General features: G+C 37.0%; 1 protein-coding gene across 3 annotated transcripts; it reads right to left on the bottom strand.

The window, feature by feature from the left end:
• Window positions 1-270: 270 nt before the first annotated feature.
• On the bottom strand, window positions 271-15,841 carry LOC105794688 (nucleobase-ascorbate transporter 7). Of its 3 annotated transcripts, none has more exons than XM_052628523.1 (15): window positions 15,653-15,841; window positions 14,900-15,184; window positions 14,605-14,702; window positions 14,306-14,482; window positions 14,111-14,211; window positions 13,898-13,973; window positions 13,756-13,815; window positions 13,429-13,613; window positions 2,116-2,212; window positions 1,748-1,834; window positions 1,548-1,606; window positions 1,378-1,469; window positions 1,215-1,292; window positions 965-1,125; window positions 271-888 (listed from the first exon to the last, which is right to left on the bottom strand). In XM_052628523.1, exons 2-15 carry the CDS (start codon window positions 15,054-15,056, stop codon window positions 670-672), a joined length of 1,647 nt encoding a protein of 548 aa, XP_052484483.1. In that variant the 5' UTR covers window positions 15,057-15,184; window positions 15,653-15,841; the 3' UTR covers window positions 271-669. The 3 variants fall into 3 exon arrangements, with proteins under 3 accessions (XP_052484483.1, XP_052484484.1, XP_052484485.1); XM_052628524.1 differs by lacking the exon at window positions 15,653-15,841 and adding an exon at window positions 15,260-15,555; XM_052628525.1 differs by lacking the exons at window positions 1,748-1,834; window positions 15,653-15,841 and having other exon boundaries at window positions 14,900-15,565.
• Window positions 15,842-16,057: the final 216 nt, after the last annotated feature.

Below are 16,057 nucleotides of genomic sequence, written 5' to 3'. Positions count from 1 at the left end.
CATGGATGAATGACCTTATATTCTTTGGCCAAATGAGCAGTTCCTAGAATTGTGGGGGAACAATGGTCCTCACCCTTCTGTCTTTCCCACTTGTATCCTGTTAATAGTCTGTCAGAAAAAGACTGGGATCGCATCTTCAAATAATCCAATCTGCTCATCCTACAATCTCAACTTTTTCTTAAGCATTCATATCTGTTCTGTTTGTATCAGATATGACTACACTCCATATAGATGCATATGCAAGCTATGTTGGCGACAAGATCATGCGAATGGAAAAAACCAAACATCAAATATTGACCCGCAGGAGAAAACTACAAATAAATTTGAACCCAATAATCTGAAGGACGGTAGAGTTTGGAGATGGTTCATTGGGCCTTAATAAAAGTCCAATAATGGACATACGCACTAGGTTATGTAAGATGTCCTAAATAATCTGCTTGTGAGTTGTAATGTAATAGCATTCAGCATTTTGGGATTTAAGGCGATATGGAAGTACCACTGAATGTACATATTTGTTTGCAGCACTACTTTGCACCAGCGTATGTTTGTTTTTCATCATGGAGTCGGGAATTGGTGAAAATGGGCAAAGATGGAGTTTCTAGTGATGGAAGCGTAGTATTGAGGTTGCATGCATGGCTTGAGCATCAAGCTTATAAGCTGTGTCCAACTTCACACTGATGGGAAGAACTTGTTGAGATTGAAAGGCAAGGCATAGAACTCCTCACTTCTTGCATCTTTTTTAAATGATTTGAACTTCTCCCACAAGTGCATGCCACGTTCCCTCTTAGTCGCATTTTCTTTCCCGTGCAACGTCACATCGAGAAACATCGCCAATGAACCCGCAACAAATGCTTCGGATGAGAACGGCACATTTATCATGTCGTTGAACTGCAAAAAGGAGCAGGAATAACTATGTTTTCTGCTAGAGTTGTAAAAAGGGGGTAAAAGGGAAACAGATAGTTACCCATCTGGCGCCGGTGTGAACTGGACCGAAACCGTTAATTGCTGTGTACTCGTTGAAGTACTGCGGTATTGATAGTCCCATGAAAACAGAGAAACCTAATATAAACTTTATTTTGAAGTTGTTTAAGTTACAGAATTGAAGCAAGCTGAGACCCCCTGAACCTGAACCATGCAATTAGCACAAATAGTTGAATTATGGAAATCTTGAATGGAACAGTAATGGTATATAGCTTGATTCCAACCGAACTTACCAACGTATCCAAAGAAAAGACAATATAAAGCTGCAATGATTGGAGCTGGAATTGAAGCGAAAACAGCTCCGAATTTTCCTGATTTGCAGTGCATGTATACAAATATGATTAAGTGAGTGAGACAGATCAGAGAAAGACAGAGAGATTGGCATTTGAAACTGACCAAGGATGGAGAAGAAGATCATGAACCCTGCAGATATCTGGACAACTCTTCTACTTCCGACACGTGTCATTGCCAACAAACCGCCATTCTCGCTGCCACAGTTCACAAAGGAGTTAGATGAACAAATATTGTTTTACTTGTGTGCCACTAGTTTCAGGAAAGAATCTTACACTGAAACGGATGACCCATTCCCAGTTCCAAATATCCCAGAAAAGAGAATGCCAATACCCTAGGATTGAAGCAAAACAAGCCAAATTAAAAGGGGGATCGCAAAGAGATTAATACTGTACTCGTCATGTTAAAAAGTCCACCAAGCAAATTGATTTAAGTCGTAGCAATTTGCACAGAAATTTTATCAGTTTATCTTTACCTGCCAACCGATACCACGGCTAAGAATGGAAGGGGGCATTGGAGTTGCACTTGCATATCTTGCAACAGCAAGGAAGGTACCAGTAGACTGTTTAATCATAAGAGCATTACAGAAATGAACACTTCACACTAAACGATTATATGCAGTAGCTAAGAAAATGAAATCTTTCAAATTTAGCAGACAGTATCATCTTATACACCCAGATTGCATTGAGGTTTAAGATAGTAGCAGAAGCAATCCAAATTTCTGCCTATTCAATTAAATTATCATAGAATATTTACTATACAAACTGTAATCGTATGGTGCAACTGTACCAGGCATAAGATAAACATGATTAACAAGCATGATTATAAACATGAGAAGCAAACCTCTACTAAAGCAACAAATGAAGCTGCCATCATAGCAAAAGCTTCTCCAGCATCGAATGTGGGAGCTCCCCATTGAAAAGGATATGGAACTCTTATCCTGTTCATGAAATGTAGTACAGTAAGATAGGGAAATAATCAATTAAATAAGCATTATCATTCTTATACAGACAGTGAATCAACGAACTCAAGTATATTGACTAGCAAAACCAACTCATGGTCATCATTTGGTCAAGTATATTCTATTGCACATATATTTTAAATAAATTTTTAGTGGTTATTGTTGGGCCAAATTTAACTCTCTAAACAATTGAAAATGTAAGGAATCCCACACAGGAACAAGGAGATTTTTGCCTATATAATCAATTCTATTGCACAAATAAAATTTCTTAGAGGTCATTTTGGTCTTATTTTTTCTACTCAAAATGTAGTGAATCATACATTGCTAAGTTGTGCCAAGGGTTAACGGGCAAGAGAAAAGTTAAACTTGGTTCAATAACTACCAATAACAAAACAAATTATTTAAATTTACTGTGCAAAATGATAGTGTTGCTATGTCAACACACTCTCCTAAGACCAGCTTCCGTTTTATTCATCATGCCGAGGCGAGCCACCAAGAGTTTGTTGCCACACAAGCCTCTTATGAAAATGATTATAACTCGATCTTCTTTCTTAATATGTTTCAACTTATTTTTTTCTTGCAAGATTTTTTCTTTTTTAAAATGCCAATGCACCTTCATATTTTTAGTTCTTTAATAAAAACACTAAATTCTCTGCCAAATGTATTGTTAACAAGATATCAGGAATTGGAAACTCCGCTAGCTGAAGCAAGTCCTCAAATAGTCTCGCTTGAGCTGCCATCATCGTTGGATGGTACTTTGCTTTTGTGGTTGACATAGACACTACTAGTTGTTTTTTGCTACACGAAGAAATTGTTCCAGAACAAAGCATAAATACGTATCCAGTGGGGTATCACGTGCACCTACAATAGTTAGTATCTCAATAGCCAACTAACGTGCAATCTCCACTTGTTTTTGTACATAATATTGTTCAAATTTCATTGAACTGCTTTCAAATGAGGTTTATTTGGATTTTGCATGACAACTACAACAAAAAAAATTTCATCTTGTTATAGTTAAGTAGATAAGACTGCTTATCAATTGGCAATACATCATAGCATTTTGTAAATCTTTCCCTTCATTAGCACACACTTTTGGCATTTGATTCTATCGTCATAGAAATTGTCTTGCACTGGAGCATTCCAAACTTTTTTAATAAATGCTTCAAATGCTTTTGTTGGCGGAGAAAGAAAATCCTTTTTTAGTGTAATCAACCTTTAGACTAAGGAGTGTTTGAATTGTCCAAGTTCTTTAATATGTAAGCGAATTAGTTTGAAGAATTTTTTCCTCATAATTTCCTAGGTTAAATTTTGCTATTAGTTCCTATACTTTTCAAATTTAAAATTTCAGTCCTCACCAAATTATAATCGTTAAATTCATTCAACTATGTTATTTTCAAAATGTGATACGACAAACATATTATCATATATATGTTATGCCATGTTAACTTGTTATTTCCACATATTACTCACTAAAAATCTAGTTAATGGATTAACGCCCGTTATTTGCATCATGAGTGAAATTTCAAATTTTGAAAAGTATAGGGACTTAGAATGATACAATTGGAGAATATGGACTAAATCTACAACTAGACACATAGTACATGACTAGTATTTGAATTTTAATTGAACGGATTTAACTGTCACTATTTGGGTTAATACTAAATTTTCAAATTTTGAAAAGTACAGAGACTAAAATTGCTCAAATTAAAATACATGGGCTAAATCCATAACTTTTGCAAAGTACAAGGAATAATAACAAAATTTAACTTAATTTCCTATGATGATTAAATCATCTTCATAGACTAGCACGATAGTTAGTTTTTCTCTATTCACTTTGCCGAACAAATTATATGCTACATGTGGCACTAAATAACCATAATAACTAAAAAAATTTAACAATCTTGTCATACCAGGCAAGTGGCACGCTAAGAAAATGGAAGATAAAACCAAGCAAGAAAATGTTTGCTTTAAAGACAATAATTGAGAAAGATGTGCTCTATATGCCAAAACCTTGAAGAAAGCTTGGGATACATTCACCAAGCTATTCTCTAAAATGGACCATATGAAGCTCCAACTTCTAGAGAGTGAGTTGCTGTGAGTGACACCATGCTTTCATAAAGTAAAGTCATTATGTCATGAGGTTTTTAAGTTGGATCCAAAAGCTCCTATTGTTGATACTATGATGAGACGAATCATAATACATAGTCTGAAGCCAAAGTTTAGGAGTTCTGTTGTCGTTGTACAAGGATGACAAAAGTAGTCATCACTTGTATAATTCAAAAAATTGTTAGCCGATCAAGAATGCTTAGCTCAAGAAATGAGATGAGTCCCACTAAAGAATAAAAAGAGGCACTCTAAGCCGGTAGGGGGAATTTCAAGCAGTGTGACAATGGTGGGTTCAAGAAAAATGGTGACAATCTAAAAGGTTATGAAGGTGAAAGGAGACCTAGCGAAGGGGGAGGTTTGAAAAACCATAACAATTACAAGTGTGAAGGGAAGTGTTGTAATTGTGAGAAAAAAGGGTCGCATGACAAAAGCTTGCTAGTGGAGAAAAAGTTTATAATGTTGTTACTTTTAATAATGAAGAATGAATGAGATGACAAACTTGTGGCATATGCGACTAAGCCACGTTAGCTATTCTAAGCTAGATGTGATGAATGGACTTTTAGAACTTGAAGTGAGAATAAACACAAAATGTGCAAGTTGTAAGTATGGAAAAGCATACCAATTATTGTACAAAAAGTCCAAATTTTAAATCAAAAGAACCATTAGAGTTAATGCACTCTAATGTGTTTTGGGTAGGTTAAACAAGCTTCCATTGGTGGGATGAAGTGCATAATGACCTTTATTGTTGATTTTTCAAATATTTGTGAGTTTATTTTGTGAAGGAAAGATTTGTGTGGCTTTTTCAAAGTTGAAAGAGTTTAAAGGGATTAGGAAAACAAAGGTTAGTTAAAGGGCCTATTATCTACACATTGATAACGAGAGAGAGTATATTTTAAACGAAACTTCCTTCAAGAATGTCAACTCACATCTGCTAGCACTCCACGGCAAATCGGCGCGCGTGGTGAAAAGGTAGGCACCTGGTAGAAATACTCCAAAGTTTATGCTTCATGCAATGAATATTTCGACTAGTTTTTGGGTTGATGCAATGAAAACTGTGACTTTCGTTATTAATAAGCTTCATCAACAAAGGTTATGCCTTCTTTGTCTTTTGAAAAATTGTGGAACATGAAACCTACCATTAGCTAGTTTCAAGTTTTTGGATGTGTATGCTATGTATTTACACCTGATCACTTACGTAGCAAAATGAACACAAAATTTGTTAAATTGTATTTTTGTAAGATATGATAGTCAAATAAAAGGGTGGAGATGTTGTGATCTTACAACTAAAAAATGCTATATGACCCGAAATGTGGTGTTTAATGAAGCATCTTAATGGTGGTTATAAGACAAGAAATTATTGCTAGACACAAATCCTCTCAAAGATGAATTGCAGTCTTTTTAAATCCAGTTGAGTCTAGGAGAAACTGAAATTACAAATAATGGTGGAGATGTTGAAGGGGAAACTATTGTTCACCACTGATCAATCAAAGATAGCAAATTAGAAGCACCAAATCCACTTAGAAGATCAAGAAGAGTTAGGAAGTCAAATATCAAATATGGTAATGTTGCCATATTAGAAGAGGGAGATGCAAAAGAACCAATGACATTTGAAGAAACATTCTAGAAGTGAAAGTGAATTGAAGCAATAATAAAAGAGGCTGTTGCACTTGAAAGAAATCAGATGATCTGGGAGCTCGATATACCAAATCCAAGAAATGTGGAACTTATTTCTTACAAATGGATTTACGAGATGAAAAGTCACATTGATAGATGAATTGAGAAGCACAATGCTCAATTGGTAGCTTGAGTATTCTCTCAACAATATGGACTACCACTAACAACTAGCTAGGATTGGAACTTGTGGCAATTGGATGTGAAAAATGCATTTTTGTATAGGGAGCTAGGTTGGGAGATCTGCATAGAGTCGAGATCATCTTGAGTATGTGTCTGAGCTTCAAAAGGTGCTCTATGGATTAAAGCAAGCAACAAGTGCTAAGGATGGCAAGATTGTTGAATTTCTTACTCATAGTGGTTATTCAGTGACACCAGTAGGCTATAGTTTGTTTGTAAAAATGAATGGAGGAAAATTAGCTGTTATGCTAGTATATGTAGATGACTTAAGGAGATTCTAAGGAAGAAATTCTTTGAATTAAAGAGAATTTATTAATTTGTTTTCATATTAAATAACTTGAACAACTCGAGCGCTTCCTTGGCTTAGAGGTTGATTACACTGAAGAAGACATTTTTCTCCACTCATAAAGTATATCCAAGCATTTATTAATAATTTTATAATGCTCAAGTGCAAGACAATTTCTACGCTGATATAACTAAATGCCAAAATGTGTGCTAATGAAGGAAAATATTCAGAAGATGCTACCATGAATCAACAGTTGGTAAGTAGTGTTCCCTATTTAACTTTAACAAGACCATGTATTTCTTTTTGTTGAAGTTGGCCAGCATGCAGCAAACACTCGACAGCAAGCATGCCATGGAGATCAAGCTATACTGGAACTGATGCAAGAGCTGCTGAAACAAGCTTATTTTGTTCATTTTGTTATTTTAAGTTAATGAAATGTATCTTAGTTCATTTCTAACTAAGTTAGTCCTATGATTAATGTAATTAGCTAGAGTGTGAGCTGTAAACACAACTTTGTACAAGCTTACAAGTTTAAGTTTCAAGTTTCTATGTAATTAGTGGAGGTGGGTAATGTTTAGGTGATTACTTGTTGTTTTTGACAAGCTTAGTGCTTGGTTTTATGTATTGGCATTATGCCATTACTCACTCATGAATGAAATTAGATTTTTTTGCATTAAACTATCTCCATTTTTCTTTAGCTTTCTTTTTTTCTTCTTGCTCGAATCTGATTGTTTGCTCAGCAAGCATCGAGGCTTGTTGCACAAGACACAAGATGAGCTTGTCTGTTTTTGTTCTAACACTAACAATTGGTATCTAGAGCCTGTTTCTTAAGGGGCCTGTTGTTTAAAGAATGACTTTATCAAACTTTTCACCAGCTGCACCACAAGTCTTCAATGGAGAAGGCTATCACATATGAGTGGTCAAAATGAAGACCTACCTGAAGGCTTTCGATCTGTAGGAGGTGGTCAACTCAGATGTTAAACCAGAGCCACTTAGAGCCAATCCAACAGTGGCTCAGATCAGGCAGCATGCTGATGAGAGGACCAAGAGGCATAAGGCTTTGTCTTGCATCCAGAACTCAGTGTCAGATGTGATTTTCACAAGGATTATGGCTTGTGAATCACCAAAGCAGGCCTGAGGCAAGTTGAAAGAGGAGTTTCAAGGGACAGAGAGAACAAGGCAGCAATAGTTGTTGAATTTGAGGAGAGAATTCGAGAATTTAAAGATGAAGGAAGAAGAAACTATCAAGCAATACTCTGACAGGATTATGGCTGTGGTTAACAGCATTAGGCTCCTTGGTGAGCAGTTCAATGAAGCTAAGATAGTGGAGAAGGTTATTTCAACTTTGCCTGAAAGGTATGAGGCAAAAATCTCATCCCTTGAAGACTCAAGGGACCTGCCCAGCATCTCTTTGACAGAGCTGATCAATGCTCTATATGCTCAAGAGCATATGAGAGCTAGCAGACTGGAGGAGCACCAAGAAGGTGCCTTTCAGGCAAGAACAAATACTGCCTATAAAGGCAAGAAGGCCTGGAGAGATAAGCCAAGGTATGATGCTGCACAAAAAGAAGGTCAGACTTGCAGGTACTGCAAAAGGGCTGGTCATCCAGAAGAAAAATGTTGGTTTAAACCAGATGCTTTGCGTCAACATTGCAAAAAGAAGGGTCATGTTGAGAGAGCCTGTAAAAGCAAGGGTAAGCCAAGGCAGAACCATTCTCAACAAATGAAGGCTAAGGCTAGAGTAGCCAAGAAAGACAGTGACCAAGAGGAGCAAGTTTTTGTTGTGTCATGCTCAACTGCTCAACAAAGAATCTCATCTGGTTGGCTCCTAGACAGTGGATGCACCAACCACATGACACCTGATGCTGCTATCTTCAAGTCCTTAGACAAAAGTCAAGATAGGTAATTGCCACTTTATAAAAGCTGAAGGTAAGGGTGATGTGCTGATATGCACTCCCACATGTGCCAAAGTGATTTCAAATGTGCTTTTGGTGCCTGAAATTGACAGGAATCTGCTCAGCATAGCTCAATTACTAGAGAAAGGTTATTCTATTGTGTTCAAAGACAACTAGTGTCAAATCAGTGATCCAAGTGGATCCAAGCTGATGGTAGTTCCTATGGCTGATAAAAGTTTTGTGGTTGACTGGACAAAGGAGTCAGACACTGCCTACCCAGCTACAACAGATGAATCCAAGCTTTGGCATCAAAGACTTGGTCATGCCAACTTCAAATCGATGGAGCACATGTGCAGGAGTGGTTTGGCTGAAAATTTCATAAGCGCAGTTCAAAACCAGGAAGTATGTGAAGTATGTCAGCTAGACAAACAGACCAGACTTCCATTTCCCTCGAATCAAGCCTGGAGAGCCTCTGAAAGACTGCAACTGGTGCACACTGATGTGTGTGGCCCCATGAAGACTGAGTCATTTAGTGGAAACAGGTATTTCATACTGTTCATTGATGATTTCTCGAGATATTGTTGGCTTTACTTCTTAAAACAGAAATCAGAGGTGGCCTCTGTGTTTTGGAAATTCAAGACTGCTGCTGAGACTGAAACAGGTTGCAAGCTGAAGACCACAAGGTCTGATAATGGGACTGAGTACACCTCAGCTCAGTTCCAAGCCTTCTGTGATAAGGCAGGCATCAAACATCAGCTTACCAACACTTATACACCTCAGCAAAATGGTGTGAGTGAAAGAAAAAACAGGAGCCTGATGGACATGGCCAGGTGCTTGATGATTTAGAAGAATCCGCCTATAGCTCTGTGGGCAGAGGCAGTTAACACTGCAGCCTACATTCAAAACAGGCTTCCAACCAAGGCTTTAGCTCAGAAGACTCCATTTGAGGCATGGTTTGGATTCAAGCCATCACTGGCTCACTTGAAGGTCTTTGGATGCATTTGCTATGCATATGTACCTGCTGTTAAAAGGGACAAGTTGTCTGAAAGGGCTCGACCTGGTGTTTTGGTGGGCTACAGCACTGTCAAGAAGGGCTATAGGATCTTGGATCCTTCAACAAACAAGGTGTCAGTCAGCAGGGATGTGGTGTTCGATGAAAAATTATGTTGGAACAGGGAAAGAAATGAACCAGAAGAAGTTTCTGAAGATCTTGCAACAAATCAAGCTGAGCCAGATCAGAATAGTCCTGAAATAGACATTGATGATGAACTAGTCAGGGGAACTAGACCATTGCCTGGGATTTATGAAAGGACTCATGTAGCTCTAGTTGAACCAATCAACTTTGAAGAAACTGAAGCTCAGCAAGGGTGGAAGCAATCAATGGCTAAGGAGATCAGCACGATTGAGAAGAACCAGACTTGGGAATTGGTTGAAAGACCAGTCAAAAGGAAGGTTATTGGAGTGAAATGGGTGTACAAAGCCAAGCAAAATGCTGATGGAAGCTTAAACAAACTAAAAGAAAGGTTAGTTGTCAAGGGATTCAGTCAGAAATATGGCCTGGACTACCTGGAGACCTTTGCACTAGTAGCCAGGCTCAATACCATCAGGCTGCTGATTGCCTTAGCAGCACAGCTTGAATGGAAAATCCTTCAACTCGATGTGAAGTTAGCTTTTCTCAATGGATTCCTTGATGAAGACATCTATGTTGAACAACCACAAGGGTTTGAGATAGCTGGAAAAGAGCACATGGTATACAAACTGAAAAAAGCCTTGTATGGCTTAAAACAGGCTCCAAGGGTTTGGTACAGCAGAATTGATGGCTACCTGGTTGGTTTGGGATTTGATAGGAGCAAGAGTGAGCCAACACTGTATGTTAAGAAGGAAGGGACACAAACACAGCTCATTGTGCCTCTGTATGTTGATGACTTGCTGGTGACAGGAGGAGATCAAGCAATGTTGGTCGATTTCAAGACCAAGATGCAGGAGATGTTTGAAATGTCTGATCTAGGGGAGATGTCCTATTTTCTTGGAATAGAGGTGTCACAAATGCAGAATGGGATATTTCTAAGTCAGAGAAGCTTTGCCTCGAAGATTTTAACCAAGTTCTCCATGCAAAACAGCAAGGCAACAAGAACTCTTGTTGCTGTCAGAGAGAAACTATCGAGCCAAGGTGATTTTGAAAAGGTTTGTGAAACAACCTATAGAAGTCTAGTTGGTTGCTTGTTATACCTAACTGCCACTAGGCCAGACATAATGTATGCTGTAAGTTTGCTCTCAAGATTCTTCATTGTTGCAATGAGAAGCATTTTCAAGCTGTAAAAAGAGTGCTCAGGTATGTCAAAGGCACTTTGAGCTATGGTTTGAGGTACAACAAAGAAGGAAATTTGAGGCTGGTTGGTTATACTGATAGTGACTGGGCAGGCTCGATAGATGATATGAAAAGCACCTCAGGGTATGCTTTCAATATTGGTTCAGCCATGTGGCAGCAGCAAGTGCTGTCAACCAAGCCATTTGGCTAAGGAAAATTTTGGCTGATTTGAATGTGCATCAAAGAGAAGCAACAGGGATCTTCTGTGACAACCAATCTGTTGTTGCAATCGCAAAAAATCCAGTGTTCTATGGTAGAACAAAGCATTTCAGCATTAAACTTCATGTTGTTCGAGAGATGGAGCAAGCATTAGAAGTAAAACTTATTCATTGTAACTCAAATGATCAACTTGCTGACATTCTGACTAAGGCTCTTAATGCTGCAAGATTCGAGTGTTTAAGAAGGAAATTAGGTGTTTGCACCATGCTAACCAAGGAGGAGTGTTGAAGTTGGCCAGCATGCAGCAAACACTCGACAGCAAGCATGCCATGGAGATCAAGCTATGCTGGAACTGATGCAAGACCTGCTGAAACAAGCTTATTTTTGTTCATTTTGTTATTTTTAGTTAATGAAATGTATCTTAGTTCATTTCTAACTAAGTTAGGCCTATGATTGATGTAATTAGCTAGAGTGTGAGCTGTAAACACAGCTTTGTACAAGCTTACAAGTTTAAGTTTCAAGTTTCTATGTAATTAGTGGAGGTAGGTAATGTTTAGGTGATTACTTGTTGTTTTTGACAAGCTTAGTGCCTGGTTTTATGTATTGGCATTATGCCATTATTCACTCATAAATGAAATCAGATTTTTTTGCATCAAACTATCTCCATTTTTCTTTAGCTTTTCTTCTTTTCTTCTTGCTCGAATCTGATTGTTTGCTCAGCAAGCATCGAGGCTTGTTGCACAAGACACAAGCTGAGCTTGTATGTTTCTGTTCTAACACCAACACTTTTGTAGTTTTTATTAGAGCTGAGGAAAAAAACCAACCAACTTTAACAAAGTATTTGGACGGGTTATAAAATATAAGTTCAAAAGGCACGTAATAATGGAAGCGGCAGAAATCAGTGGATTCATGATAAGTTCCTCGCACCAAAATAAAGAAATGGTTAATGATACAATCATCCAATGAATTTTGACTTAATTATATTATTCCATCGCTAAGATTCAACCTGCCGAAGTAACTAAGAACTCCGAATGGAAGTGAGAAGATTATTGAACCGTCAGAACTATTTCGACATCTTTTTTTTAGGTCTTATCCACTAGATTTTTTTTGAATCCACACATACTTTGTTCTTCCCTTTCTTTTTTCCAACTCATTCTTTGCTTTGAATTCTTCGTTTTTGTCTTTATTTTATTTATCTCTTTATTCGTTCAATTCAGAGTCAAAGACGAAACAGAGGAACTTCTATTCTTCTATTGGAATACCTATCGAAATCAAATTGAATTATGTTTTTTTATTTAATTAATTTTAGTTTTTATGATATAAAAATAAATGTTTTATATTTAAAATGGTGAAAGTAATTTAAAAATTCTTGAAAATTTATTTATATTTTAAAATTATTTATGAAAAAGACCTTGAAATTTTATCAAATAATATTCAAAAGCCATAAAACAAAGTTGATTTTTATCAAAATAAGCCTAAAAATCAAAACAACAAATTAATATAAAAAACCTGAAAACCAAACTGAACTGAATCAAATTATAATGGACGATTAAAAAAATCTAAAAAACCTGATCAAACGTAATCAATATATTTTTATTATGAGTTGATACATGCAAAAAAAAAAAGAAGAAGCAGTTTAATGAATTTTGAGACATATAAAGAGTACGTTTAGCTACGGTATTATGCATCAAAAAAAGTGGAGATTATAAGTTAATTGGCTATTGTGACGCTTACTATGTAGTTGAACGTGGCACCTAATCTTTTCACTTGGGACTAGAGTAATTTTTTAGTGTAGCAAAAGACAAGTGATAATGTGTTTGTTAACCACAGAGCAGTGTATGGTGTGGTGAGAGGATGGCACCTGAAGAGAGTACTTGACTTTTCCAACTGTTGAAGGAATAGAGTTTCCAATTGCTTTATATTGTGACAAAGAACCTAGTTTTTTAATGCTTGAACTGGCATTATCATTTTAGTAGAAATAAAATCGAAATTAAGTTAGAAACATATTAAGACAGAAGACCAAATTGTAGATTTATTCACGCGAGGCTTGTGCGGAAACAAATTTGAAAACTTTGATCGTAGGGTTGGCATGACAAACAAAATGAAAGCTAGTGTTGACGTAGCAACCCCATTATTTTGTCAACTTTATTGCATAATATATTTAAATAACTTGTTAATGGTAATTGTTGGATCAAGTATAACATTTTATCTTAATCTTTAGTCAACTAAAAAAGTTATATGAAAATAAAGAGCAAGAGCGTTTTGTGTGTATAGACATCACTCATTTTCTCTATGTTAGGTGCACCAGTTCAATTATTGAGCCTTCTATTGACTTCCAAATTCTCTTATTTCTAACTAGTTAAATTTTGTTCAGTAAAGTATTCCATCTCAAGAATAATAGATGCCTGAGATAATAAAAATAAATTTACGCATTCAAGCTGAGATTAAGGGTGAAAATGCAAACCTTTCAGGAGATTGATAACATCTAGGGTCAATATCAGGATAAGAATGAAGAAAGAAAGAGCCTTACCAAGGAGAAGCACCTATAATCCCAGCGCGATCGGTCCGGCAGCTTATTTGAGTTTTTGGTCCACTGTTCTTATATGCTCCACCAACAGTCAGCAGGTGAGCATATATCCACACAATCACAACTGAGAATATGACAGCAAAGCGGTCAAACACTTGCCGCTCCCCACGTGTAATATGAGGTATATACTGCCAAAAAAAACCCTCATCGAGGTGATTGTTACAATTCAAAAACATTTTCTTGTATGGTCAAGCTTTACCCATCTCTTTATGTCACTACTGCTTCAAAAAAACAAAGTGGGTTATCTTTAAATAAAAAAATCTAAATTACCTGTGAAAAAACTAAGAGAAGAATGATCTCTGGTAACCCTATCTCTATGCATTTGGCAAGCTGCAAAAGTAATAACCAGGAAGTGAAAATGATGAATCAATTTTATAACAAATGTTCCAAACAAAAAATGTTGATGCCATACCACAGGAAATCCAAACTCATAGAGTCCAAAGCCAGAGAGAGCAACCAGGGGAACAGCTGACAGAGGACTTAAGAACCTACAAAAGCATTGAAATATATACCAATTAAACCCACTAGTCTAATAGACTTGGACCCTGCATTCAACCAATTAAATATAACCAGAAAAGCCCAAAAAGTTGCTTATAAAAGATTATTTAACCAACATCATACTTACCTTGCAACATTACGCCAAAGGCCACTAAATCCGAGGACAATCTGAAGGGTCGAGGCAACAATGAGGGCACCTTGGATTCCACGCATTATCTTCTCAAATTTCTGCATACTCAATAGAGGATCCACTCAATTCTGGGATTCTGTTAACATAAGTTACAAGAAAAAGAACAAAACTATAGGGTCTTAGTGAAGCTACCTCTTGAGGATTTACAATGTCAGTATAGCGGCCAGCCAAGATGATGGAAATGGTGGTTGGCATATAGGTATAGGAACCTCCAATCACTGCTGGTAAACGGGTACCAAACAATGTTTGAAGCAATGTGTTCACCCCAGCCACAAATAGCAATGTCTGAATCATCTTTGCTTTCTCTTCCTGATGCAAAGAATTGTACTTACAGGTAAACAACATGCAAAGCTTCTGACAAGATCCACATAAAAGAAACGACAAGCATGAAGAAAACTAATTGACTGTTACTGTCTCTGTGTCAAGCATACATTTCCGCCTCCCATCTGAGGAACTAGAGAGGTTGGTATGAGAACAGTTGTCCCAAGCATCACCAAGTAATGTTGAAATCCCAATAATATAGCCTCAGCTGCAAATGCAATGAGATACAAACCCACATACAGTTATCACATAGACATTCCAATACAAGACTTGAATGAGGAATATTGTAACTAAATGAGAATTAACATCATTTTATATTAAAACATTGGAAAGGTGACGAGGTTGGGATTAATAACCAACAATAAGGAATCAAGATAAAATTGTTTTGAATTGATAGAAACTCACGCCAAGGAGGAGGACTAGTAATGCAATAAGCAACCCCAGGCAGCTGCTCCTTAACTGGATGCGGCTGTAATTCATCTTGCTTTGGTGGTGGTGCAGCTCCTCCGCCACCACCTCCTCCTCCTCCACCTCCTCCACCACCACCCCCTCCTCCTGCCATTTTTTCTCTTCCTTTTTCTTAGTTCAGACCTTCCTTAAAAACCAAAACTTTCTCTAAGCCCAAGCTAAAAAAACAACTCCTAATAGAAAATCTTTGAGAACCAGCAACAGAAGTCGAAACAAAAGAATCTGAAAACCAGAAAGGTGGTGAGAAACTGCACTGGGATGACAGTGAAAAAGAAGAAGAAAGAAAAAGGGAGTTACAAGAAGATGAGCATTAACAGTGAAAGAACTATTTTCTCAATATATAAAGAAAGTGTCATTGCATAAAAGGGAAACGCCAGAAAAATGCAATTAAGTACTGAATGGGGGATGAGGTTAGCCTTAAGGCCTAAGGTGGTGCGTTCTTCTTGTGCACCTATCCTATGACAGGAGATCAACTTGGGGAGAAAGAAGGAATCATAAGATAAAAGAGAATGAGAGAAAAGGCGTGAACTGTGAAGTGCGAACATGAATAAAGGCAAAAATTCCTCTCTGTCTGTGTGTGAAGTGTGAGCCAAAGGAATCTCTTTCTTTGCCTTGAATTCTTTTTGATTTTCTAACAATTCTTTTTCATTTTCTTTTGATCACGTAAAGATAAAGTCTTTAACAACCTACATGATAAAAGCATCTCCGCCAGCCATCATCTTTACCAAAGCTACTTCAGATTCCCCCACTAATTCTTATTTAGTATATAAAAGAAAAAGAAAACGTTCAAATTTGGCAAAAATTAAATTTGAATAAAGCTCTGCTGACACCAAGCCAGAAGGAAAAGAAAGAAAAAACCCTCTTTTCTCACGTCAATGTAAGCTCAAAGCTGGGATGTAACAAACTTTCTGCGTTGCATTCTCTCTTTGTCTTAGTAATGGCCTTTAATATATGATTGGTTAATGGTGTATGGAAATTCAAAAAGCGATGTAGCTGTAACACATTTTGCTCTGAGTATAGATTGGAAAGACACGGTTAACTTTATTTATTTATTATTACTATAAATTTCGTTGCGTTGCAGTGTTTGCTCTTAAG

Source organism: Gossypium raimondii, chromosome 3 (genome assembly GCF_025698545.1).
Source record: "Gossypium raimondii isolate GPD5lz chromosome 3, ASM2569854v1, whole genome shotgun sequence".
Classification (NCBI taxonomy): Eukaryota; Viridiplantae; Streptophyta; class Magnoliopsida; order Malvales; family Malvaceae; genus Gossypium; species Gossypium raimondii.
The sequence above is the reverse complement of the archived record's forward strand: the minus strand, read 5'-3'. Positions and strand labels throughout refer to the sequence as shown.